General features: G+C 41.3%; 1 protein-coding gene across 4 annotated transcripts in view; it reads right to left on the minus strand.

The window, feature by feature from the left end:
- The window catches only part of robo3 (roundabout, axon guidance receptor, homolog 3 (Drosophila)), a 578,410-nt gene that overhangs the window by 77,118 nt on the left and 475,976 nt on the right, over positions 1-25,316 (minus strand). For all 4 annotated transcript variants that reach the window (XM_072593115.1, XM_072593113.1, XM_072593112.1 and 1 more), the window contains exons 10-14: positions 19,292-19,373; positions 13,526-13,694; positions 5,713-5,879; positions 4,179-4,300; positions 2,271-2,487 (exon numbers count right to left, since the gene is read on the minus strand). In XM_072593115.1, the coding sequence (XP_072449216.1) occupies positions 2,271-2,487; positions 4,179-4,300; positions 5,713-5,879; positions 13,526-13,694; positions 19,292-19,373 (757 nt within the window). The remainder of the gene's footprint in view (positions 1-2,270; positions 2,488-4,178; positions 4,301-5,712; positions 5,880-13,525; positions 13,695-19,291; positions 19,374-25,316) is intronic.

Raw genomic sequence — 25,316 nt, forward strand, 5'->3', positions numbered from 1 at the left:
TTTTTGCGTTTCTGCAACTAGTCGAACCCCATGTACACTGGGACAGAGCTGCAATTTGGATCCTAGTGAATGTATGTTATTAGAGCTTTGGTAATGGGGACTTGCCATGGAAAAGGATATTTACTCAGTCAGTATTTAACTGAATCCTCCCTCTCTCTCTCTTTTGGTCTCCTTGTGCTATGAGGCACTCCACAGCTGGGAGACTGGACATGCAGAGCTTCCTCTCTAAGACTTTACAAACACTGATCTGAAAACAGATGTGAGGAGGAGATCAGAAGAGGAAAAAGCGGAAAAGAATACGAAGCAGGAGATTGAGTGGCAGATTGTTGGCAGTCTGTGATCATTTGCACATTGTGTTACAGACTTCAGCTGCTGTGGGAGTCCCTCCCCTTCTACTATCTTGATCTTGGCTTATTGAATGAAGGAAACATAAGGAGGACATTTTCTTGGTAAATAAGCTGTGCTTTCCACGAAGTGATTTTACACCATAGTTCTGCTGCTTCTTTAGGTTCAAAATCAATCTGACATGCAGCAGAACTGTTTCCATAATAATACTGCTTCAATCTGGGGCTCTTAGTGATACATCAAATAAGGCTTGAACCTCCATTTAAAGAAGAACTTCTTCAATTTAGTACTTCAGTCTGTAGTTTTGTGATGTCGTCATGGTATCAATTAAAGACTATAGAGTCATAGAGACGTAAGGACAGAAATAGACTATTCAGTCCAACTTGTCTATGCTGACCAGACATCCTCAACTAATCTACTCCCATTTGCCAGCAGTTGGCTCATATCCCTCTCAACCCTTCCTATTCATATACCCAGCTAGATGCCTTTTAATTGGATCAGCCTCCACCACTTCCTCTGGCAGCTCATTCCATACTAGCACCACCCTGTGTGTGAAAAAGTTGCCAATTAAGTCCCTTTTAAACCTTACCCCTCTCACCTTAAACCTATGCCCTCTAGTTCCGGACTCCCCTACCCAGGGGAAAAACCCTTGACTATTCACATTATCCATGCCCTTTCTAAACCTCTATAAGGTCACCCTCAGCCTCCGATGCTCCAGGGAAAATAGCCCCACCCTATTCAGCCTCTCACTACAGTTCAGAGGTGAGGTACATATGATTATATTTTAGGACTACGTCTTTTAGTTTATAAAATAACCAGGGTTTGGAATTATATCACTAAATGAAAGGAGTCATGTGACCTATTCTGGTGTGTGTCTGACAGTAAACCGAGCTGGTTTAGTGGTTTGATCAAAAGAAGAGTCACATTGTGTTATTGAAAGAGAAGTGCTAAATGTTCATACCTGCTATTTCACAATGAGAAGACCTGGAGTCTCCTAACACCAAATTATTATTGGTATCAAATTGTAAATAGCTGTATGGAATATGTACTCTTGTTTCAAAGGTGAAAAGCAGTGTAAGTAGGAGATGGCTAATTACCATTTCTGCTTGGACATGGGGATAGTCTGCGATTTTCATGGAGACACAGACAAAGAAAACCAAACTGAGGCTGCATTACAGGCTTCTTTAACAAAGGTAGAGATATTCCTGACAAAGGACAGTTGGAGTATTTCATTTAATGCAACTGCCTGGGTGGGCAAGAGATGTGTTGGCCAAGCCTGCCCCTTAATCAGGGAAATGCTGACTCCCAGTGATCACCATGTGAAATGGGCGTGGGAGCTCATGCCTCACTTGGAATCCTAGTTGCTGAAGACTTATCACAAGCCTGCAAGGTTCCCTGACCTGGAGCTAGAGATAGAATCTCCAGGGAATGCTCTCACTATGGAAGATAGTATTACAAGAGGGGACAATAGCACCCATGTAACCTGTGAATCCAGGAGAAATAAATGTCTACAACGTCACTGAAAGTAGAAAGGGGCAATTTATGCTTGCTGCTTAAAGTATACTTGCCTAAGGGTAAAAAGTGCTTAATCAATAGCATTTCTTTATCATTTGATGCAGTAAAAGTTTTTAAAAAATGACCTGTTTTCCAGCTAGGAACTGAAAGTTTGAATTTCTCTTTTAAAAGTAATCTGTGTTTGCAACATGATCAATGAAGTGGATGACAATGTTTTATGCCTATAATTGGCTTGTAGTGAACTGGCAGCCCATAAATAACATGCATGATTTCTACATAATTGCTTGACAGACTTAAAACTCGAGCACAGTAAAAGATGACTTACTAGTTCAATACAAGCCTCTTCCAAAGTAACAATTCTACTTCATCCTCAACCCATCTATAAGCTGGAGCTTCAGTCAAGGTCTTACCTTCCTCTGGCGTCCGTACGATGACAGACTCGCTGTCCATTCCTTGAAACTCATCGAAGTATGGACGGATCTTAATTTCGTACTCGGTGCCTTTCTTCAAGTCGACAAGAATGGTCGTGCGCTCAGCTGGTGATTTCACATCCTGGACAAGCCAGGCGCTAGTCTTGGTCCGGTACATCACCCGGTAACCCTGAATAAACTGGGCCTGGCGATCAACCTGTGATGTAAGCATCAGGTGGATCATGGGAATGTGTACAATCATCTATCTTGGAGGAATAAAGGATTGATCCTAGTAGAACGTAAGGTAGTAGAAAAGCTTAGAACTGTCGAGTTTCAAGGAGATTTAGGGGTGTGTGTAATTAGATCACTCAAAGGTCAGAGGGGCAAAAAGAAACCAAAAACGTTTAATGCAGCAGTGCTTTTATATCTCAAAGTTCACCACACCTCAGAAAGGATATAATGGCCTTGGAGGAAATGGAGTGTAAATTCATCAGAATATTAGCGGGTCTCTCAGGCTTACATTTTAAGTACATAGACCTCGCTTGTAATCCCTGGAAACTAGATGGTAAAAGGTAGATTTGTTTGAAGATTTTGTAATAATTTCATCAGTTGGATAGGGAGAAACTTTTACTATAGGTGAGGGACATAAACTTAAAGTCAGGACAAGTCTTTTCAGATTTGGAAACTGAGAGTCATTGACTCATACTGCACGGAAACAGACCCTATGGTCCAATTCAACCAAGCTGACCATATTTCCTAAATTAATCTAGTACCATTCGCCAACATTTGGCAAATATCCTTCAATTCTCTTCCTATTCAAATACCCATCCAGAGGCCTTTTAAATGTTGTAATTGTACTGGTCTCCACCACTTCCTCTGGCAGCTTGTTTTATATATGCACCAGCCTCTGTGTGAAAAGGTTATCCCTCAGGTCCCTATTGTATTTTCCCCTCTCACCTTAAACCTTTGCCCTCTAGGTTTGGACACCCCTTCCCTGGGAAAAGACTTGCTTCTCTCTTTCTCTCACAGATTGTGGTAGGGATGCGGAAACAACGGCCACTAAAAACAAGAGGTGCTGGCGCAATTCATAATTTTAAATCTGAGATCACTGGATCTTTAACACTCGTGATTATTACCCAGGTTAGACAGCCAAGGCAAGAGCTCAGATATAGTCAAGATATGATTTTAGAGAATGGTGAAACAGGATTGAGGGGCTGAATGGCCCCCTTCTGTTCCTATGTTCCTATTTATATTCCTCCAGCTGAAACACACTCAAATAATACAACTAGTAATACATTTAATTTTCCTGACCCTGGAACAAGAGCTCCTTTGAAGGATATGCTGCATTCATCTATGTTCATTTAATGCTTGGGACACCAGTATGTCCTGCATATTGCACCTAATCTTGTTGCTTAATCTGTTTCCAATTAATCAGGAAGATAAATGCTGCTCTGCTTTCTGTAGCCTATTGCTAGGAACAGTTTTTTTTTTCTTAGTTTGATACTTGGCCTTTCTTGTTAGGAAAAAGGATAAATAAGCAGCGTCTCATGCATTCTCTACATCTCTCTCTATGCCCAAGATTCTGAACTATCTACATGTATTATTTATTTCATTCAAGGGATGCAGATGTGGTCATTGTTGGCTGGACATACACACATGAAAAAGTGACATGGAGGAAAACTGTACCCAAGTTTGTCATCGTCCAAGGATATTCAGTAATATGCATGAAAGACATACAAACAGCACTTGTGACTCCAGTTACTTGTGCTTATGAAATGCCTCTTTGATCATACACTATGTTATAACCAAACAGACGGCCGCTCATTCTTCCTGTTAGCACACTCACTCTTAGCTGGCCTTTCCCCTTTAGTGTCACAGCTGTGGGACATTGCTGTGTTCACTACTTACTGTCCAGGTGACCTGGATGGTTGTGGACGTCAAGGTGACAGGAGGCTGCAGCTGCACTCCCACCTCCCCAAGCTCCCGCTGTACCTGCCGATGGTCCACCCCCTGTCCTGTGGGACTTACATCTGTGAACAATAAGAAGAGGTAATGCAATAAATTTGTGCTAATACATTTAAGTGCCTTGGTATCTACTAACAGTTATGCTAAGTACTTTAATGGTCCATTGCAGGATTAATTAATCAATAGGAACGACTGCAGCAATGCAGATGCTGTCTCAGAGTTCAAAGTAATGGTGCATGTATCAGGCATGCATTTAATAATAACTTACATATCTATAAATCCATTAACATTTCATTATCATTCATTCATAGAATTAATACAATGGAAAGTATCAATGGAATATTAGGGTTACTGGCTGTAATCTAATTTGAAGTGGAATGAACTACTAGACTCCAACTTAATGGAGAGATGAGTTTGCAGCCATGAGCTGGATTCCCTACAACTGGTTTCTGAATGGTATTAATCTAGCTCTCTTACACTTAGTTGCCCTCAGTAAATTCTCCCAGCTACTTTCCAGTGATGACGACTATGGGGTAAACTATGTGTTTTGATTTTTGGTGCAGACTTTCAGAGGATTTTAAAGAGATGGATAATCAAATGACAACTGAACTCAGCATCAAGCAGTATTTCAAAGATAGAACTGATCATCAAAACTATCTAACCAGAAAGCAATATTCATTCACTGGATGTGAGCATCGCTGGCTAGGCCAGCATTTATTGTCCATCCCTAATTGCCCAGAGGGCACATAAGAGTCAAACACATTGTTGTGGGTCTGTAGTCATATGTAGGCCCAAACCAGATAAGGATGGCAGGTTGCCCCTCTAAAGGACATTACTGAACCAAATGGGTTTTTCAGACAATTGACTCATGATCATCATTAGGCTCTTAAATCCTGGATTTTACTGAATTCAAATCCCACTATCTGCCCTAGCAGGATTCGATCCTGGCTCCCTGGAACATTACCTAGATCTGTGGATTAATAATCTAGCTATAATACCATTATGCCAGCATCTCCATTATTTGGAGTGGAGCTGAAATGTGTAAACTTACAAGTCAAAAACGCACAGAATTGAAGATTAATCATGCAATGCTATCATCAAAGTGACTGAATCACAACAAGTCTTTCTTGTTCTCTCCTTTCTAGCAGCCATTTTTAGATCAGAATTGGACAAGCTCGCCATGAATTGCTAAACAGCTCGTCAAGGTGGGAGATGACTCACTGTTGCAAAACTAAAGCAAGTTAAGTATGAAGGTTGTGCTAAACATAACGTGGAGGTGCCAGTGTTGGACTTGGGTGGATAAATCACATCACACTAGGTTATAGTCCAGCAGGTTTATTTGAAAATGCAAGCTTTTGGAGTGCTGCTCCTTCGTCCTGATGAAAGAGCAGCACCCTAAAAGCTTGCATTTTCAAATAAACCTGCTGGACTATAACCTGGTGTCTTAGGATTTACAACAGTGTTAAAGATAGCTTACCTTGTGTTCGGACAGGTTCAGAGATGGGGCTTGGATCTCCCAATCCGTACATGTTGACTGCACGTATGATGAACAAGTAGATAGTGTTGAGATTCAGACCAGTCACTGTGTGTTTTTCTCCTTTCACGTACTCAGCCACTGTCTGCCATGTGCTACCTGCAGATTGACTGAGAAACAACAAACGGGTGACAATACCTTACTCATTGAATACTAAATTTTTAAAATATCCTTTTTTCTAAACCAAATGATAGCCTGAGCACATCATTAAGTGGCAAAGTTTCAACAGCAATTCTGCTCACTGCTTTTTTTTTTGTTTCTGGTGTGTGTTCTGAAATTTATGGACTGATCTAACGTGAACTTGCCCAGTGCTTTTCTGTGAATTTCGTACCCAAAATTAGCATGCGCTTCAAACAAGAATTAACAAATTAATTACTGCCTGCTTGACGACCCCAACTTATTTGCACATGGCTATGTTATATTATAATTCTAAAAATAGACTTCATTAACTGAAAGTCACCATTGAGGCCAATTTCCCAGCAAAACAAACCTCAAAATATAAACATCGAGACTATCATTCACCTAAATGCTTGATGCATTTTAATGTCTCAGACTTTGGAAAGGACATTGCTCCCTCAAGTTCTCAGTACTCCTACCTCAGACATTCACGATGTTAAATAGTATTTTAATTGGAAATAAATTTATTCCAATACTCAATGATATTTTTATTTGCTATTCTTATATGCAGTCAGAGCCAAGACTACATAATCCATCATAAAGGTCCCTTCAGTATTTAAAGTTGATTGATGTTCCTCTGTTATACATTTGTTCTACGATTCAAGATGAAGGTTGCCCTGGGGTGTCAGGATAGAAAATGAGAGTGCGTTAGACCTCAAGGCTCTGCATTTATATAGCTTTTAAAACGGTAATGTTGTGTGAAGTTGCTTCATTGTAATTTCCAAACCAGTTAGTATTCAGAGGATTTGATGAAATCTTTATGGCGCACGTTAATCTTGGCTGGGAATTGAAACGTTATAAAATCTGTGGTTAACCAACGTCTGAACTATTGGGTTTATGCTTTTGAACATTACATTTCACACTAATGGCTGGTTATAGGGGCACTTCATTATCCCACTGAAAGTCAAAGGAGCTCAGGATCTCGGTTTCTCTTTTATTTGCCCACTGATTCTTTGTTCGCTTTGTGATCTTAAACAGAGATCAGTTTCACACAACACACACACACAATCTGGGGTATAGCCTTGAAGACATAATTCCATGGGCTTCTAACTAGCCAGTTAAACACTACCAGAGGCCAATCTGTACTGAGAAACCTGCAAACTTTACCTTTTATGTTCTTTTTATTAAGGCAAGGAATATTAGTGATTGAGAGTGGATCACTTTCCCAGTTTATCTCCAACACCAAATATAAGGCCACGTAATAAGAACACATGGTGCTGGGTAGAATATTAGCATGGATAGAGATTTGGCTAATAATAGAAGACAGAGAATTGGGATAAAAGCAGCAGTTTCAGGATGGCAACCTCTAACAAGTAAATTACAATAGGGACCAGTGCTGAGGCCACAATTATTTAACAAAATATATTAATGACTTGGATGATGGAAATGATTGCACTGGCAGGATGGTAGATGACACAAAAAAAAAGACAATGACACAAGGAGTCTCAAAGGGATATGGACAGGTTAAGTAAGTTGGCAAAGACTTGGCAGAGGGAATGTAATATTGGAGCTTATGAGGCTGTGTCCTTTGGCAAGAAAACTAGAAGAGCTGACTATTATTTAAATGGGAAAGGTCAGCAGAAGGCTGCCGTACACAGGGATTGGTGATATTGTATGAATCGCAAAAAGCTAGCATCCACTTCAGCAGGTAAGAGAAAAGGCAAATGAACTATTGTTGGTCTTTATTTCACACCATTGCAGTATTAAAATAAGGAGGTCTTGCGAAAACTATACAAGACACTCATACCTTTGTGGCAATACTGTGAATAGTTTTGGTCCTCTTGTCTAAGGAAATATATACCATCTTTGGACGCAGTCCAGAGAAGGTTCAATAGGTTGATTCCTGGTTTGGAAGGATTTCCTTATGAAGAGAGGTTGAATAGTTTGGGCTTGTAATTCACTGGAGATTAAAAGAATGAAAGGGGACTTTAATGAGACATATACAATTTTTAGCAGGCTGCTTGACTTGGTAGATGCAGATAGAGTCTAAAACCAGAGGGCATAATCTCAGAAAGGAAGTTACTTAGAGAGTAGTGAATTTGTGGAATATTTTCCCTGACAAGAGGGTTGTCATTGCTGGGTCATTAAGTTTATTTAAGGCTGGGATAGACAGATTTCTACTCATTAAGGGAATCTTGGGTTATGGGGAATAGGCAGGAAAGTGGAGTTGAGGATTATCAGATCAGCCATTGTCTGATTGAGTGTGAAGCAAGCTATTTCTGCTCCCATGTCTTCAGATCTACTCTGGACAGTGAAGGATTCCAATTCCACTTTATCCATTTTTGATCCAGGCTGGGAGTACATATTGAAAGATTCTATCTTCCCAGTCCCCTCCTTCCATCACCATTAAACAGGAAGAAAATCAGGAAGTACAATTTTGAAATCTCTTCCTGCAAACACCAGAAATGAACACAGTGGAAACTTTTTCATCCTGGTGTCCATCTTTAGCATACCCAAGTTGACTTTGATATCATCTTTAAGGCTTCATTCACCTCACACTTACAACTTTCCTAGAATTTCTTTTAACTATTTCACAAATCAGCTATTTGATTAAAGAAGGGTGAGCCTGTAGTAATAATGGCAATGTAGGCACAAGCTCTGGGACATGGGTTCAAATTAGGACTTAATCTCGGCACAACATCATGGGCCAAAGGGCCTGTTCTGTGCTGTACTTTTCTATGTTCCATCTATGTTCTAAATTTCAGATAGTGCATTTTCAATTCAATTATTAAATCTGGGGTATAAAGTTTCAGTACCAATCACATTGCAAACTATCTGATTCACTAATGTTCTTTAGGGAAGGAAACAGCCATCTTTCCCTGGTCTGGCCGGCACATGACTCCAGACATTTGCCAATATGGTTGACTCTTCAGTGCCCTCTGAAAGTCTTGCAAGCTGTGTGGTTCAAGGGCAATTCAAGGGTAATTAGGGTAAAAACTAATCCCTTCATCAATGTTTCCATACCTATGAAAGATATGTTTTTTTTAAAAATAGCTGTGCTGGAGTAATTTTAGCTGAAAAAAGGTAATGGATTGATGCTGTCCTTACTTGTTTCTGCGAGGATTTCTATGCTCAGTAGGACAAAAGAAAAGGAGCGGGAGTGGGCCGTCTGGCCTGTCAAGCCTGCTCTGCCATTCAATAAGACTAAGGCTGATCGTTTTGCGGACCCAACTCCACTTACCCATTCGCTCACCATAACCCTTAATTCCATTACTGTTCAAAAATCTATTTTTACCTTAAAATATTCAATGAGGTAGCCTCAACTGCATCACTGGGCGAGGAATTCCATAGATTCGCAACCCTTTGGGCGTTGAAATTCCATCTCAACTCAGTCTTAAATCTGCTCCCCCTTATTTTGAAATTTTGCCCCTTGTTCTCGTTTCACCTGCCAGTGGAAACAACCTCCCTGCTTCTGCCTTATCTTAGCAGCTGGACCTCACAGTCATTGATAATTCTCATGACAGAATTCGAACATACATTAGGATGTTGAAAAGCTGCAGCCCAGTTCACCACTCTCCATTATTGCTGCGGTTCTTTCTCTGCTTATCAAACACTGATAAGCATTAATGACTGTGAAAACATGTGACTCAATATCCTTGGGTATATCATCAACTTTGAGTAAAAATGATTTGCATGCTCAAAAACTAAATTCTCTCTCCAGTGATGGCAAATCCAGTATTATTTAAATGACTGCAAAAAAATGCAGTCTGCAATCGGCATTGAGATCCTGGGACAACAAGGGGTCTGGGCCAAGCAGATAGGGAGAAACTATTCCCAATAATGAAAGGATCAAGAACGAGAGAGAACAGATTTGAAGTAATCGATAAAAGATGCAAAATGAAATGAGAAAAAAAGTCCTTTCTCTCACAGCAAGTGTTTAAGGTCTGCAATATGTTTCTCGACAACATGGTGAAGGCAGGTCCAATTAAGGCATTCAAAAGGGAATTAAACTGTTATTTGAAAAGGAATAATGTTCAGGGAATACAGGGAGAAGGTGGGAAAATGGCCAAGAGATACTGCAGACACAGTCGGATGAAGGGCCTCTTTTTGTGCTGCAATACTTCAAGAACTCAACATTCCGCCAAATCTCAACTCTTGACAATCCCCTTTATTCCATTTGTGCTAGTTCAGCTCTCAAGCTCTGATTTCTGCAATTTATTCATTAAATCTTTCAGTCTCTCCAGATTTTCTTTTAAACATTTTTCGAATCTAACTCTCTGATCCTCTTCTGCCAATCATGTCAGTGTTTTCGTTTAATGAGACTCCTGTGAAGCACCATGGGACATCTGTCTGTGTTAAAGGTACTACGTTTATAAATGCAAGTTGTTGCCTCCATCAGGATGGGGAGAGAGGTGTGTGAATTGTACACATACAAGTGGAGTTTGCTCCATTTCCAAGGCAACCCTTTTAAGCTTTAACCTGGGCTATTTTAATGTGTCATTTTACTTATTAGATTGGCAATCTTTTTTTCTTTTTGTTTCTTTTTTCAAATGCTGTTTCTAAAATATTGTGAACAGGTTGTCTATGGTTAAAGATATTGCCAATATTTTTTCACGAAGGTTTGGCGATAATTTCGACAGACAATCTTCCCCTCATCAGTGACTTTTGGCTTCCTTCAATATTCAAGTATCTTAATGGAGCAGCTGTTGTGGCATGTGTTAATTCATTTGGAAATGTGCATTGAAGAGATATCGAATAAATGCCCTGTTAGCATATGTGGGTGACTCAGTACGGGGGGGATTCGGGATTGATGTGGTTTTACGTTGAAGCCTTGCAGTTGAGATGTGCCCGTGTTAATCTATTATTCATGGATAAGGTGAAATCCGTGACTGAGCAGTGTGAGAGCCAAATCATTTTAAATATGGTAAAAGCCTGGAGGATAAGAAGGCAAGAAAAGGGCAATTGGCTTAAGACCTTGCCATTTACCCCATTGGCAGGAGCCCAAGGATTTCAACCTGGGGCAATGGAGTCCGGCTTTAAGACATGGGAGAATAAGGGAATCTCTTGTCTGGGAGATTTATTTAAGGGGGAGGTCTTGATGTCATTTAGTCAACGAAGTCAGAAATATGAATTGTCTAATAGGGACGTTTTCTGGTACTTTCAGATCACGGATTACATACAAAAGAGGACCACGTTCCTGGCTCAGCCTTACAAGTCAGACAGGGAAAAAAAAGAGTGCTCCGGTGCACGGGTGCTCTTTTGGTTCATTTACATTTACAAAAAGGGCATGCCTTCAGAGATGTGGAGAGACTCTGTGGGGCTTGGAATCAGGAACTTGGAGAGGATATTTCATTGGAAACATGGGAAAATGTTACATATTGAGATTTTCTTTACAAAGCGCAGGCCATGCAATTCAAGATTTTACACAGGGCTCACTTGGCTCTAGAGAGGCCAGCTAAGTTCAAGAGAGGAGTGTCTCCAGGGTGTCCCAAATGTAAAGTTAGTATAGGCACTCTTACACACTGTGTTTGGTCATGTTGCAAAATCCAGAGATACTGGAGTGCCATAGTAAGGGACCTGAAGGAAATCCTGGGAATTGAAGTCGAGGTGGATCCAGTATTTTTTCTTCTGAGGTTGCCAAACTTGCCCTCTCTGGGGGAACACGGGATGAGACTGTGTAGCATTCTTACATACTGGGCGAGGAAGAACATTCTAATGAATTGGACTTTGGGAAACCCCTAGGTCTTATGTTATGGCCCAGGCATTATGGAACTTCATGCATTGTGGAGCATCTCCCCTAATACTACCTGACAAATATGGCACACCGTAAAACGGAGCAATTTTATAACACGCAGCGGCCCTTTCTAAATTATATAGATGCAAACGTATCGGCAATATTAACTAGGGCTGTGGTATAGCCATGGGAGTCAGATTGGGCAGCCTGTGGGGCTCTGGGAAGGGGAAGCTGGGAAAATATGGGTACAATGACTAGTGCTCCCAGAATTGGGAGTTTCGGTGGAGGTGTGGTGAGTGAAATAGAATAAAGTAACGTGATGTAATTTAATTTAATTTGAATTCAACTTAATTTAACTTTTAGTTAATTTGATTGTAGTTTAGTTTAAGTAGATACGTTTGTTCTGGTAGAATAGTAGGTAGTTTATTATTAATAGTATGGTGATATGACACCATTTATATATAGAGTAAAAGATTTGAAAAAGTTTTTAATAAAAATATTTTTTTTTAAAAAACATACGATGAGTTGTCTTTTCTCAATCTAAGCCAACGAGGGATCATTGTCTGCCAGGTTGGAAAGGGTGTTTTGACATTAGGTGATAAAGTGTTGAGTAGAACTGTGATGGTTTCTCTGGTGGATTAAAATGCTGGTTTTCTCTGTCCTGCTCACACTTGAGTGAAGCACTGGATCTGCCAATGCCCTTAGAACTGTGCTCCAAGAAAACCACATCTTCAGAAGATGAATATGGCAGGGTTCGGAAAAGATTCACAAGGATGTTGCCAGGGTTAGAGGGTTTGAGCTATAGGGAGAGGCTGAATAGGCTGGGGCTGTTTTCCCTGGACACCGAGGGGTGACCTTAAAGAGGTTTATAAAGTCATGGATTGGATAAATAGACAAATGTTTTTCCCCGGAGTGGGAAAGTCCAAACCTGGAGGCCATAGGTTTAGGGTGACAGGGGAAAGACTTAAAAGGGACCTAAGGGGCAATCTTTTCATGTAGAGGGTGATGAGTGTATGGAATGAGCTGCCAGAAAAAGTGGAGGTGGTGGGAGAATTACAGCATTTCAAAGGCATTCAGATGGGTATATGAATAGGAAGGGTTTAGAGGGATATGAGCCAAATGCTAGCAAATGGGACTAGATTTATTTAGGATATTTGGTCAGCATGGACGAGTTGGAATAAAGGGTCTGTTTCCTTGCTGTACAGCTCTATGACTCAATGACATGAAACATTAGGGAGTCAACAACACAAGATGTAAGTGACTGAGGGTGCAGTTTCTTTAGAACTCTAGTGAGACAAATCCCTCTCTCCCACATCAATCAAGTGGACTTGGCCAGACTAATATGGGTTGAAGCTGAGCAAAGGCTAGACATGGAGAGTCTTCCTCAGCCATTGCCTGAGGCTCCACATCTTGGAAGTAGTCATCAGGATCTGAAAATGTGCAAAGGCATTGAGAGAGTTTGGAAAGAGGAAAAGAAATCAAACAAATTAATGATGAAAACTGGTCATTATGAATGCCCTATCTTTTTCACTGAATTAATACCTCAGAACAGAGTCAGACTGTTCCTTCAGGGATGTTGCTGATGGGTTTCCAGGTTCCTTTAATGTAGCCATCAATTGCCTCCCTTGGAAGTAATGTTGGTTCTGCCTCATAGCCTTTTCCTGTCAGAGCAGCACATGTCTGACAGTAACTCAAGGCTACTCCTGTCACGTTTGTGACAGGCAAATCTCTCTTTGTGAACAAATACATTCCCCACCTGAGCGAACCTCATAAATCTGCAAAAGATTGGCACCTAGACCTGCTAGTTGCTAAATAACACTCTGCTCATGCTGGCAGGGATGTGGAGCCTCTATTGCATTGATATTAATTCCTGGTTTTCCCAACTGCTTCCTTTCCATCTTGTACCTGAAAGCTTCGATGATGTATGATGTGACTGCTGAGCCTCCAAGGTGCTGGCTTGGTTGCCATGTCAAGGTGACACTATTACGGGTGACATCTGTGATCAGTGGCTTGGACGGAGGACCAGGCAATAGGTCAGGTTCTGCTGACAGGATGCGTGTTGGGCTGCCGCTTTCTGAAAGAAAGAAGGAAGCACCTTTTACCAAATGCCTTCATTGTTTGGCTCATCGCTGATCAACCCATTTTGCAACTCCAGATCAGTTACTGGAAAGTGTTACTCTAGTTACTCTGTAACTAGGTTTCAGTAACCTAGTCATTCAGTTCAAACTTTAGTGGGCAGAGGAGAGAAAAGATCACTAAACTACCACTCCGACTGAAAAACATGACATCCTACAACCCCGATTGACTATTGTGATGTTTAAACTTTCCATCAGTCTTTTTACAGCAAACAAACTCAACTGTGGCCAATTAGCCAGTGTAATAATTTAACCCTGGCAGTTCTGGCTTACAAAGATGAAAGAGTAGTAATTGAGAGTAGTAAGTGCTCTTATATCCCGGTATCATTCTATACTTGCATGGACAGGAAAACTGTGAATTGGTGAATTGGTCTCTCCAGCTTCCTAACATTTACTCATTCTTGGCACAAGGTAATATTGCCAATCCTTAATTGCCCTTGAGAAACTGGTGGTTATCTGCCTCTTTGAACCACTGCTGTCCATGGAGGGGTTAAATAAGTGTTATTCAGGAGAATTTTATTTTAGCGACAGTTAGTGATTATAGTTTCAAATCAGAATGGCATGTGGCCTGAAGGGGAACCTAGAGCTGGTGGTAATCCCAAGTATCTTGTCTTTCTAGGTAGATGCTATACATTTTAAAGTTGCAGTCAAAGGAGTACTGGAAAGTTGCTGTAATGCAGACTGTAGATGATACACGTTGCTCAAACTGCCTGCTTTATCTTGGCTGGTGTTGAACTTCTTAAGTGTTGCTGGAAATGCAATAATTCAGGCTATCAAATTCCTGACTTGAATATGATGGACAGGCTTTGGGAATACAGGAGGTGAGTTACTTGCTGCAGAACATCCAGCCTCTGATCTGCTCAGTTGCCTCAGTATTTATAAAGCTAGTGATGTAGTAGAATACCAAGGGGAGATGTATAGACTCTCTTTTGTCAGAAATAGTCTTTGCCTGGCACTTGTGAGACATGAATGTTATTTGCCACTTACTAGCCCAAACCTGTACTAGGGCTTGTTACATGTGGACATGGTCTATTTCAGTATCTGAGGAATTGCTTATGGTACTGAATATTGTGTTATTATCATTGAAAATCTCATGTACGACTTTATGTTGGAGGGAAGGCCAGCAATGAAGCAAAGAAAATGGATGGTCCTAGAACATTACACTGAGGAAGTCCTGCAGCAATGACCTCCAACCACATTCCTCATGCTGGGGAAAGAATTTTCCTCCTGATTCTTAATAACTGTAATTTTATTAGAGATCCTTGATGCCAAAATGTTGCCTTGATGCAACTGGCAGTCATTCTCAACTCCCTTTTGGAATTCTTTTGTCCATAATTGAGTCAAGGTTGTAATAAGACTGTAACACAAACTGAGCACTAGTGAGCAGATTACCACTGAGTAAGTGCTATTAACTAGCACGGTCAATTCCACCTTCTGACACTTTACTATTGACAAGGTAATAGCTTGAAACTGGAGCAGCTTGGCTAGGGGCGCAGCTAATTCTGGAGCACAAGCCGTCAGTACTATTGTCGGAATGTTGTCAGGCTCACAGCCTTTGCAGTATCCAGTGTCTTCAGTCATTTCTTGATATATCACATGGAGGGAATTGCATTGTCAAGAAATAGGCATGTATAATGGAGGAAATCTGAAGGGATGGTTGAGATGGGTCATCCACCCAACGCTTCTGATTGAAAGTGATTGTAAATGCTTTAGCCTTCTTTACCGATATGCTCAGCTTGGCCCCTTAGTTGAGGACGGAATTATGTACAGTCTCCAATCTATTGCTTAATTATTCACTATTCGTAACTGGATATGATAAGACTTCATCATTTTGATCTGATCTGTTCTATATTAGGTTTGGATTGTATTGTTTAGCTCTGTTTATGCTTTTTCTGCTGCTAAACTTGTTGTAACTTTACAGGTTGGAATCTTACATGTGCCTGGTGTTGCTCCTGGTATGCTTTCTTATACACTGAAACATGCTGATTCATATGCACCCTAGCTGCACAGTAATGGTGGATGAGGGATATGTTATGCCATGAGGTCAAAGATTATGACTGAATTAAATCTGCTGCAGCCGGTGGGTCACAGCAGTACAGGGTCACCCAGTTTTGAGATTCATAATCTGTTCCAAATCGATCCAATTTAGCCTGGTGATACAGCTAGACAACACAGAGGGTGCCCCCAGTGAAGACAAGACCTTGCAACTTCAACAGCTCTGCATACCTATCAAACCTGCCATGGATTGGTGCATTTACAACTGTAAGATTGGTGAGGAATTGCTCAAGTATTGTTGTTTCCTTTTTGTTGGTTTGCTAGAAATCTGCCAAGCTGGAAATTGTCCTTCAGCTGTCAGGAGTGATGCTGGCAAGCCATTGGTGATCATGGACATTGAAGTCTCCTACCCAAAACACATTGTGGATAGCAAATAGGGTGTTGGGACCTGGGGAAGGTAGTATTTGGTAATCAGGAGGTGTCTGATCCATTCATGACCTTTGGAGTCAATATTAAGGATTCCCAGGGCAACCCCTGTCTGTCGTATGCCAATGTATCACCACCTCTCGAAGGTCTGTCCTGCTGAAGGATATCACATCCCAGAGGTGGTGATATAAGAGCTCCAGCACAACATTTGAGGCAGGACTAAGTAATTATGGCAATGTCAGAGAACTTTACAAGGTGCACTGGCAGGTTATGCCTTTGCTACATCTTACACATAGGTCAATGTCAAGTTATCTCCCTTTTATTGTTAATCAGTTTTTCAGTGTGTGGCTTGATACAACCGAGTGTTTTGCTACATCATAGAATGAACAGGTGCTTAAGAGTGAACTACATGTGGTGGGTCTGGAGTCACACCTCAGCCTGACTTCTTTAGGATTTCCTTTCCTGAGGTCCACTAGTGAATCAGATGGATCTTTACTGCAAACTGATAGTGCCACGATTATCATTATAGTAATGATTATGAAATTGAAAATAAAAAGCATTTTAATCAGATTTATTAATTGAATTTAAACTCCCCAGCTGCTAGGATTTGAATTCACATCTCCCTATCCATGATTTTATAAACCTCTACAAGGTCACCCCTCAGCCTCTGACGCTCCAGGGCAAATAGCCTCACGCTATTCAGCTGCTCCCTGTAACTCAAACTCTCCAATCCCAGGAACATCCTTGTAAATCTTTTCCGAACCATTTCAAGTATCACAGCAACTTTCCTAAGACAGGTATACCAGAACTGAATGCAGTATTCCAACAGTGGCCTAACCGTTGTCTTGTGTAGCCGCTGAAGAGCCAAGATCTTTTACCTAGGGTAGGGGAGTTAAAAACTAGAGGACATAGGTTTAAAGTGAGAGGGAAAAGATTTAAAAGATTTAAATATTTTCATGCAGATGCTGTAGCATGGATGGAATGAGCTGCCAGAGGAAGTGGTGGAGGCTGGTACAATTGTAACATTTAAAAGGCATCTGATTGCGTATATGAATAGGAAGGGTTTAGAGGGATAGGAGCCAAATTCTGGCAAATGTGCATAGAGAAATTTTGGTTATCTGGTGAGTTGAACTGAAGGGTCTGGTTCCATGCTGTACAACTCTCTGACTCCGTGCATTTTTCCAGGTCCCTCAGCATTAACTTCTCGAGTAACATTACCACTATGCTACCAGTCCCTTAAATGTGAGATTTAGGATTTTCTGTCTGAAGGACAACTTGGGGCCCACTAGAAACTGTAGACACACTGCCAGGAACTCTGCAAACACTGTTTACAGCACACCACCACCCCCTGTAAACACAGATGTAGTCCCACAGATGCATTCCAACGGAGTTAACTACTCAAGGACAAACAATGTGTTACACAACAACAAAGACTATTTGGAACAAAACTCTGGGAAGGAAGTCAGTGAAAGTATCGTGACTATTCCTTCAAAATCCATTGGATTTCCCTCTGACATTATCTCATATCGATCTCGGTTTCAAGACCGTTCAAGTACATGCAAGGCTTGTCAGGCTCTGTTCCGAAGTCATCCACAAAGCGTGCTGCAAGCATCAGCCCATACCCACTAACTGGCAAGAGTGAATGTGTACGTCAGCATCCCCCTCACAAATGTGCTGCAAGCCATTAAGGTCTAAGTGCACCATAGGCCTGCAGTACTCGTCATTCTTTGTTTTAGAGGCCATTAAGTTCGGCAATGCACTGCACAATCAAACATGTTTGTTTAACCCCTGACCTGCCCTCATTCTGGGTCAGGTTGTGACACTGAAAATCAAACAGTCGGTGATGTATGGGAAGGTGAGTTCATTTAGGAGCAATTATCAAGAAAAGGCTGCTATTTATCAGAAACTCTGTTCATGTTTCAGTCAGGGATGGCTTATGGGCCAACCGCTCCTCACTGAGCTGCTCTCCTTTGTAAATGTCTCAAACCATCCTTTATCCTTCTCACAGCTCCCCAGTCTCCTCCTCTGCAGAAGATTCCCTCTCTGTTTCACTGGCATATTTTAGTTCAGTCTTTCAGTTTGTGAAAAATAGTTAGAATTTTGGCATCACCAGTAAAGCCAGCATTTATTGGTGGTGATTCTTCTTCATGGATTGTTATAACAGGATGGCTTGGTGAACAAACTACAGTGGTTCAGAACCATTCATGTTGGGGTGTGAGATAGGGGCTGATGCAGGTAAGGATGGCAGGTAATGGCCCCTGAAGAGCAGCTGGCCATTTTGACAACAATCCAATGCTTGTCAATCCTACATGAACATGCAAAATAGGTGTAGTAGAGGAAATAGGAATTTGCTTTTTCATTTCCAGGCTTTTAGAAGCAAATTTAAATTCTCAAAATTCTGCTGGTGGGTTTTGATTCTGTTGACATTAGTAACTAGCATGACCTCTAGAACTAGTGTTCGCAAGGTTAAAAATGCCAGTTGGTCATGTCACTACAATATTTACTAAGGAATCTGAGAGAAAAATCAAATTATCCCAAAAGCGGGGAAGCCAGCCATTCGGCCCATCGAACAAAACACGAACCCCTCCGAAGAATATCCCATCCAGATTCACCCCCCCCCCCCCCACCCTATTCCTGTAACCCTGCATTTCCCATGGCTAATCCACCTCATGTGCACATCTGTGAACACTATGGGCAATTTAGCATGGCCAATTTAGCAAAGCCTGCACATCTTTGAACTGTGGAAGGAAATCAGAGCACCCAGAGAAAACTCATGCAGTCTGTGGGATGTCCACACAGACAGTCACCCGAGGGTGGAATTGAACCTGGTTTCCTGGTGATGTGAGGCTCAGTGGTCAGCACTGTGCCGGCCTTAATCTTGAAATTGGTAGTGGCACCAGAAAGCCATTTTGTTGTGAATATTGCATACTCTTCATTGTCTTTATGTTTACTTACTTTGTTTTATCACTACAATTTTCTTGTTTTGAGATTAGGCCATATGCATTTGGAGTTCCATCTTTCCCTTTAGTGTGAACTGTACAGGGTGGTGGTTAGTGATCTCTCCTGCCTACTGTTTGCTTTCTAGCTAATATCATGTGATTTAACTGCAGCATACCTTGCACTTCCAGGTACCCGCTCCATGTGGTCTCCCCACTGGATCCCGTGGCGACACAGGTGTACATACCAGAATCGGTTACCTAGTAACAAAAAAGCAGACTCGATTGGATGTTGTCCTTGTTTTTCCCTGTCACTACAGGTTACACAGTGGACACTGAGGCACACTTAAGACTACTACACAATTAATATTCTGTCAGAAGCCTTTATGTTTTGTATGTACAAAAACATAGTGAGATAATTAAAAACAGAACATATTAAACTCAGGAGGTCAGGCAACATCTGTGGAGAAAGAAACAAAGTTAAGGACAGTTCAGAGCAGATAGCTGCCATTCTGTTAGAGATTAGCCATAATTTAATTGGATGCCTGATAAGTTAAATGGCTTTCTCCTGCTCCAATATTCCCAGGTAATAGTTTATATGCAATGACCTACCTTTAGATTGGGGAAAGGATTGGAAATGGAGAAGAACCTTTAAAAGGGGAAAAACATGGAATGAATCGAGCAGAAAAGCACGACTATAAAAGGAGTGATGGTGTACAGTAGAGAAATGTGATAAGAAATAATATGTTTCAGGTTCTGATGATTGGCCACGGACCTGAAACATAAACTCTGTTTCTCTCTCTCTACAGATTCTCCCTGAAGTGCTGACTGTGTCCACAATAATGTGTACTTATTATAGTGACTTTGGAGGGGTCCAGGGGAGGTAGAAATGATCACAGCAGAATAGCAGAATAGGAGGGGATCGTTGAAAATTTGGCAAAGAGTAGGAGGCATCCATCAGTCAGAAATGTGGTGGAAGAACAGCTGGTCGATGACACCAGGGGTGTGGTCCATCCCACTAGCTGTATCCTCGAATCCATCTACCAGGCCCGCTGTCAAGGAAAGGCCGCCAGCATTCTCAAAGATCCATCCCACCCTGGCAATGCTTTCCTACAACCTCTACCATCGGGGAGAAGGTACAGAAGCCTGAACACATGCACCAGCTGGTTTTGAAACAGTTTCTACCCTATTGTTGTTAGAATACTAACTGGACTCAGTAACTCTTAACATTCACCTGTACCTGTGTTTTTGCTTTTGCTGCTGTTTACCTATTATTTACTTATCTATGCTACTTTACTCTGATCTGCCTGTATTGCTCACACGACAAAGCTTCTCACTGTGCCTTGGTACGTGTGACAATAAATTCAATTCAATTCCAAGTGGAGAAGCTTATCCAAACACCGGGCAATACCACCTTCACTTCAGGTGGTTTTGGTTCAGCCTCTTCCATTATTAGCACTTGCTCTCTGAGAGAAAATGAAAGCAGTGGTTAAGGCTTAAAGTTATTAAGCTGAATATTAGCAACATAAGGCAATAAACTGTCTCCACAGAAAGAGGAGTTGCTTTTCCTCCAGCTTCTCTTGTTACAAGCAAGAAAGCCACTGACATACTATCATTCAACGTACTCTGCCATGAACAAACAAAGAACAAGAGTAGGCCATTCAGCCCTTCGAGTCTGCTCCTGCACTCAAATCCCAGCTGATCTGATTTTAACCTCAACTCTACATTCCTGCTTATCGCCAATAATCTTTCATGCCCCTGGTCATCAAGAATCTGTCTACTCTGGCTTAAAAAAAATTTAAAGGTACAATATCCACTGCCTTTTGAGGAAGGGAATTCCAAATGCTCATGACTTGCTGGCAGAGAAAAGACGAGTTTCCTCATCAAATGGGTGCCCCACTATTATTAAACTCTGACCCCAAGTTCTAGATTCTCCCACAAGAGGAATCATCCTTTCCACTTTCACTCGGTCAAGTCTCTTCAGGATCTTATATGTTTCAATTAAGTCATCTCTGACTCTTAACTCGAGAGGATGTGGCCCGAGCTTGTCCAGCCTTTCCTCATAAGGCAATCCACTCATTCCGGGTATTAGTCTAATAAGCCTTCTCTGAACTGCTTCCAACACATGAACATCCTTCTATATGTTTAGTGACCAGTACTGTACCCAGTACTCAAAACACAGTTTCACCATTGCCCTGTATAAGTGAAGCATAGACTCCCTTCTCTTGCATTCAATTCCCTTCACAATAACATTTGATATTCTATTAGCTTTCCTGACTGCTTGTTATACCTACACAGCAATTTTCTGTGATTCATGGACTGGGACACCCAGACCTCTCTGCCTGAGAATGTGATTTATTAAGTGAAGCAGCACAGTAGATGTAAAGAAAATGCATGCATACATATGAACAAGGTCCAGGAGTTGTAACAATTGGATAGGAGATGATATAACAATAGCCAACACCTTCCAAACAACACTAACTTCCTGTCTCAAACTGTTTAAAATAAAAATTGACTTTCATCTTCCAAACTGGTTAGCTTCACAATACTCCACATTATGTTCCACCTGCTGCATGTTGTCCACTCAGCAAACCAGTCTATATCTTTTTACTGTCTCTGGATGCCTCTCACATCCTACTTCCCTGCTTAACTTTGTATTATTAGCAAACTGGAATGTTTTCCTCTCAATTCCCTCATGGTAAATAGTTGAGGATCAAGTATCTCTGCAATACTCTATGAGTTATAATCTGTCACCCTCAAAATGGCGTGTGTCTGTCCATTAACCAACCCTTAATCCATGCTAATATAATCCCACACGTCCTAATTTTGTGAAGAAAATGTCTTGTGCAGCACTTTTTTGAAAGCTTTTTTAAAAATCTTCTGAACGCACATATCCCATGGTTTCCTCTTACCTACACTACTAATCCCATCCTTGAAAATCTCCACTCATCTTTCATATATTCATGTTGACTCTGTCTGATCATATTTAATTTTTTAAAGTACCATGCTGTCATGTCTAAGCCAACAGATTTTAGTGAGCCTTCCTACCACTAATGTGAGGCTAGTATTCTCTCTCTTCTTTATTGAAGAACTGCTTACATTTCCTTCCTTTAAAAGATAAGCCCAATCCTGTGACACCTTCTTGTGACAACATCTCTCGAAGGTCTCACGAACTAGGGATCAGGAGGGTAAACTCTAGTGGAATTTGTCCTCCTTAACTTGAGACATAAAGTTTTAATTCGTCCTTTGGTGCCATCCTTTTTAAGATGAAAGGATTTTACTTGAGATTAAGGGATCTAACTTGGGGCTACCCAGATCTATGTGTGACACCAGTTACTTGCTGGCTCAACAATGAACCAGTACCATGAGTATGAAGAGCAATCCAGTTTGATTCCCTTTCTGATTCTCTCCCCTTATTCCTGCAACTTTTCAGTTCTCATCTCATCGATAAAAATCAGAAACTTGTTGTTAAATGTTCCTTGTAGCATTCTCCATGGCAACATCTTCAATCAGAGTTCACTTTGCAGATAATCAGCACTCTCTTCTTCATGCTGTATGAATCATTGTTGCCTTTGAGATTTGGTATTCTTGCGACTGTGTCCTGATGAGTGCAAGACAAAAAGCATCAACAACATGCCTTGTTTTCCAGCCACATTCATCATGAATCCTTCCAATCCATGCCAATCAGCCAAATGTTGCTGTTCTGCCATAAGCTACATGCATATGTGCATGACTGCAGTGAGGGGGTTTCACAACTCAGCCAGCGACATTACTCCACCATCCCTCTTGTGGAGTAAAGCTGGACATTTAGAGACGATCCCTATCTACTATTTCCCCCTTAGCTCATTTATACCTTCCACTTTGAGAAGCAGCCGTTTCCCAGAAACAGCAGCTCGCAATTGAAGAGCTGTGCTCTCACACATAACATGTACATAACTGAAATTGTAACCTTGATCTTTCAACTTGATAGACTCAGGACTCTGGCAGCTCATTCCATAACCGTATCACCCTCTGAGTGAAAACGTTGCTCCTTAGTTCTCTTTTCTATCTTTCCCCTCTCACCCTAACCTTATGCCCTCTAGTTCTGGACTTCCCCAGTGTAGGAAAGAGACTTTGTCTATTTATCCTATCCATGCCCCTCATGATTTTATAAGCCTCTATAAAGTCACCCCTCAGCCTCCGACACTCCAGGGAAAACAGCCCCAGCCTATTCAACCACTCTCTATGGCTCAAATCCTCCAACCCTGGCAACATCCTTGTAAATCGCTTCTGAACCCTTTCAAGTTTCACAACATCTTTCCGATAGGAAGGAGACCAGAATTGCATGCAATATTCCAAAAGTGGCCCAACCAACATCCTGTACAGTTGCAACATGACCCCCCAACTCTTGTACTCAATACTCTGACCAGTAAAGGAAAGCATACCAAATGCCCTCTTCAGTATCCTATCTACCTGCAACTCCACTTTCCAGGAGTTATGAACCTGCACTCCAAGGTCTCTTTGTTCAGCGACACTCTCTAGGTCCTTCCCATTAAGCGAATAAGTCCTGCTAAGATTTGCTTTCCCAAAATACAACACCGCACATTTATCGAAATTAAACTCCATCTATCACTCCTCAGCCCATTGGCCCATCTGATCAAGATCCTTTGTAATTGGAGGTAACCTTCTTCGTTGTCCAATACATCTCCAATTTTATTGTCATTTGCAAACTTACTAACTGTACCTCTTATGCTCACATCCAAATCATATATATAAATGACAAAAAGTAGAGGACCCACCACTGATCCTTGTGGCACTCCACTGGTTACAGGCCTCCAGTCTGATAAACAGCCCTCCACCACCATCCTCTGTCTTCTACCTTTGAGCCAGTTCTGTATCCAAATGGCTAGTTCTCCCTGTATTCCATGAGATCTAACCTTGCTAATCAGTCTCCCATGGGGAACCTTGTCGAACGCCTTACTGAAGTTCATATAGATCATGTCTACCACTCTGCCCTCATCAATCCTCTATGTTACTTCTTCAAAAAACACAATCAAGTTTGTGAGACATGATTTCCCATGCACAAAGCCGTACTGACTATCCCTGATCAGGCCTTGCCTTTCCAAATACACGTACGTCCTGTCCCTCAGGTTTCCCTCTAGCAACTTGCCCACCACCGTGTCAGACTCACTGGTCTGTAGTTCCCTGGCTTGTCCTTACCACCTTTCGTAAACAGTAACACCACATTAGCAACCTCCAGTCTTCTAGCATCTCACCTGTGACTATCGATGATACAAGTATCTCAGCAAGGGGCCCAGGAATCACTTCCCTAGCTTCCCACAGAGTTCTAGGGTACACCTTGAGACTCTTGTGTGTTAAGTGTCATGAGGGGAGAGAAACTCTTTTTACCGAAATAAGGCATTGAGCGCTTTTCTGCCATTACGCACCTCCCATTAAACATTGAGTCCATCACCCATCCTACTTGGTACATCCCAAGGCCATGCCATCAGTTACAGATCCACCTATTTCTCATCCACATATTGACACACTCCGCAGTCAAACATGCTTTCATTACAATCCCAGCCCATTATACATCCTGGAAGAATTCCCTTTTCATTATAATCCATGGCAAGTAAATCGCTACAAAAGAAGGGGCTTTTTTTTTGCCCACGAGTGTGGCTTGAATTTGAATTCAGATCCCTGTTCTCAGTTCCCATTTAATTTTCTACATTTCCAGTTCCTAAATGTTGTCAGTACAAACAACTGGTTCAGGGCTTTCAACTATTAAAACATTCTGAGGAAGGGTCATTGGGTGCGAAATGTTAACTCTGTTTTGACCCACAGATGCTGCTAGACCTGCTGAGTTTCTCTTCTTTAAAATATTTAATAACAGACAAAATTCAAATTCACTCTCACTCCCTGTGTTTTGAATTTGGATTCTGCAGTCACTTATACGCTTCAGACTGAGAATACCCATCATTGAGGGTATTATCTGTGAATCAGTGGCATTCTTAGTTTAGATTGCTGTGTAGTCAAACACTGCTCCAGGCACCTAGTCTAATCAACATGAAAATACCTGTCATCTTCGGTGGATGTAAGAGGCCATTCAATTATTTTGCTGAAGTACATGTCAGTTCTCCAGTTTCTTAGCTATCTCTCAACAAAGACTTCAAATAATACCCCTTAAATTAATTTAATCATGCATGCAATAATTGTGGAATGTGG

This window comes from Chiloscyllium punctatum, chromosome 23 (genome assembly GCF_047496795.1).
Source record: "Chiloscyllium punctatum isolate Juve2018m chromosome 23, sChiPun1.3, whole genome shotgun sequence".
Taxonomy (NCBI): Eukaryota; Metazoa; Chordata; class Chondrichthyes; order Orectolobiformes; family Hemiscylliidae; genus Chiloscyllium; species Chiloscyllium punctatum.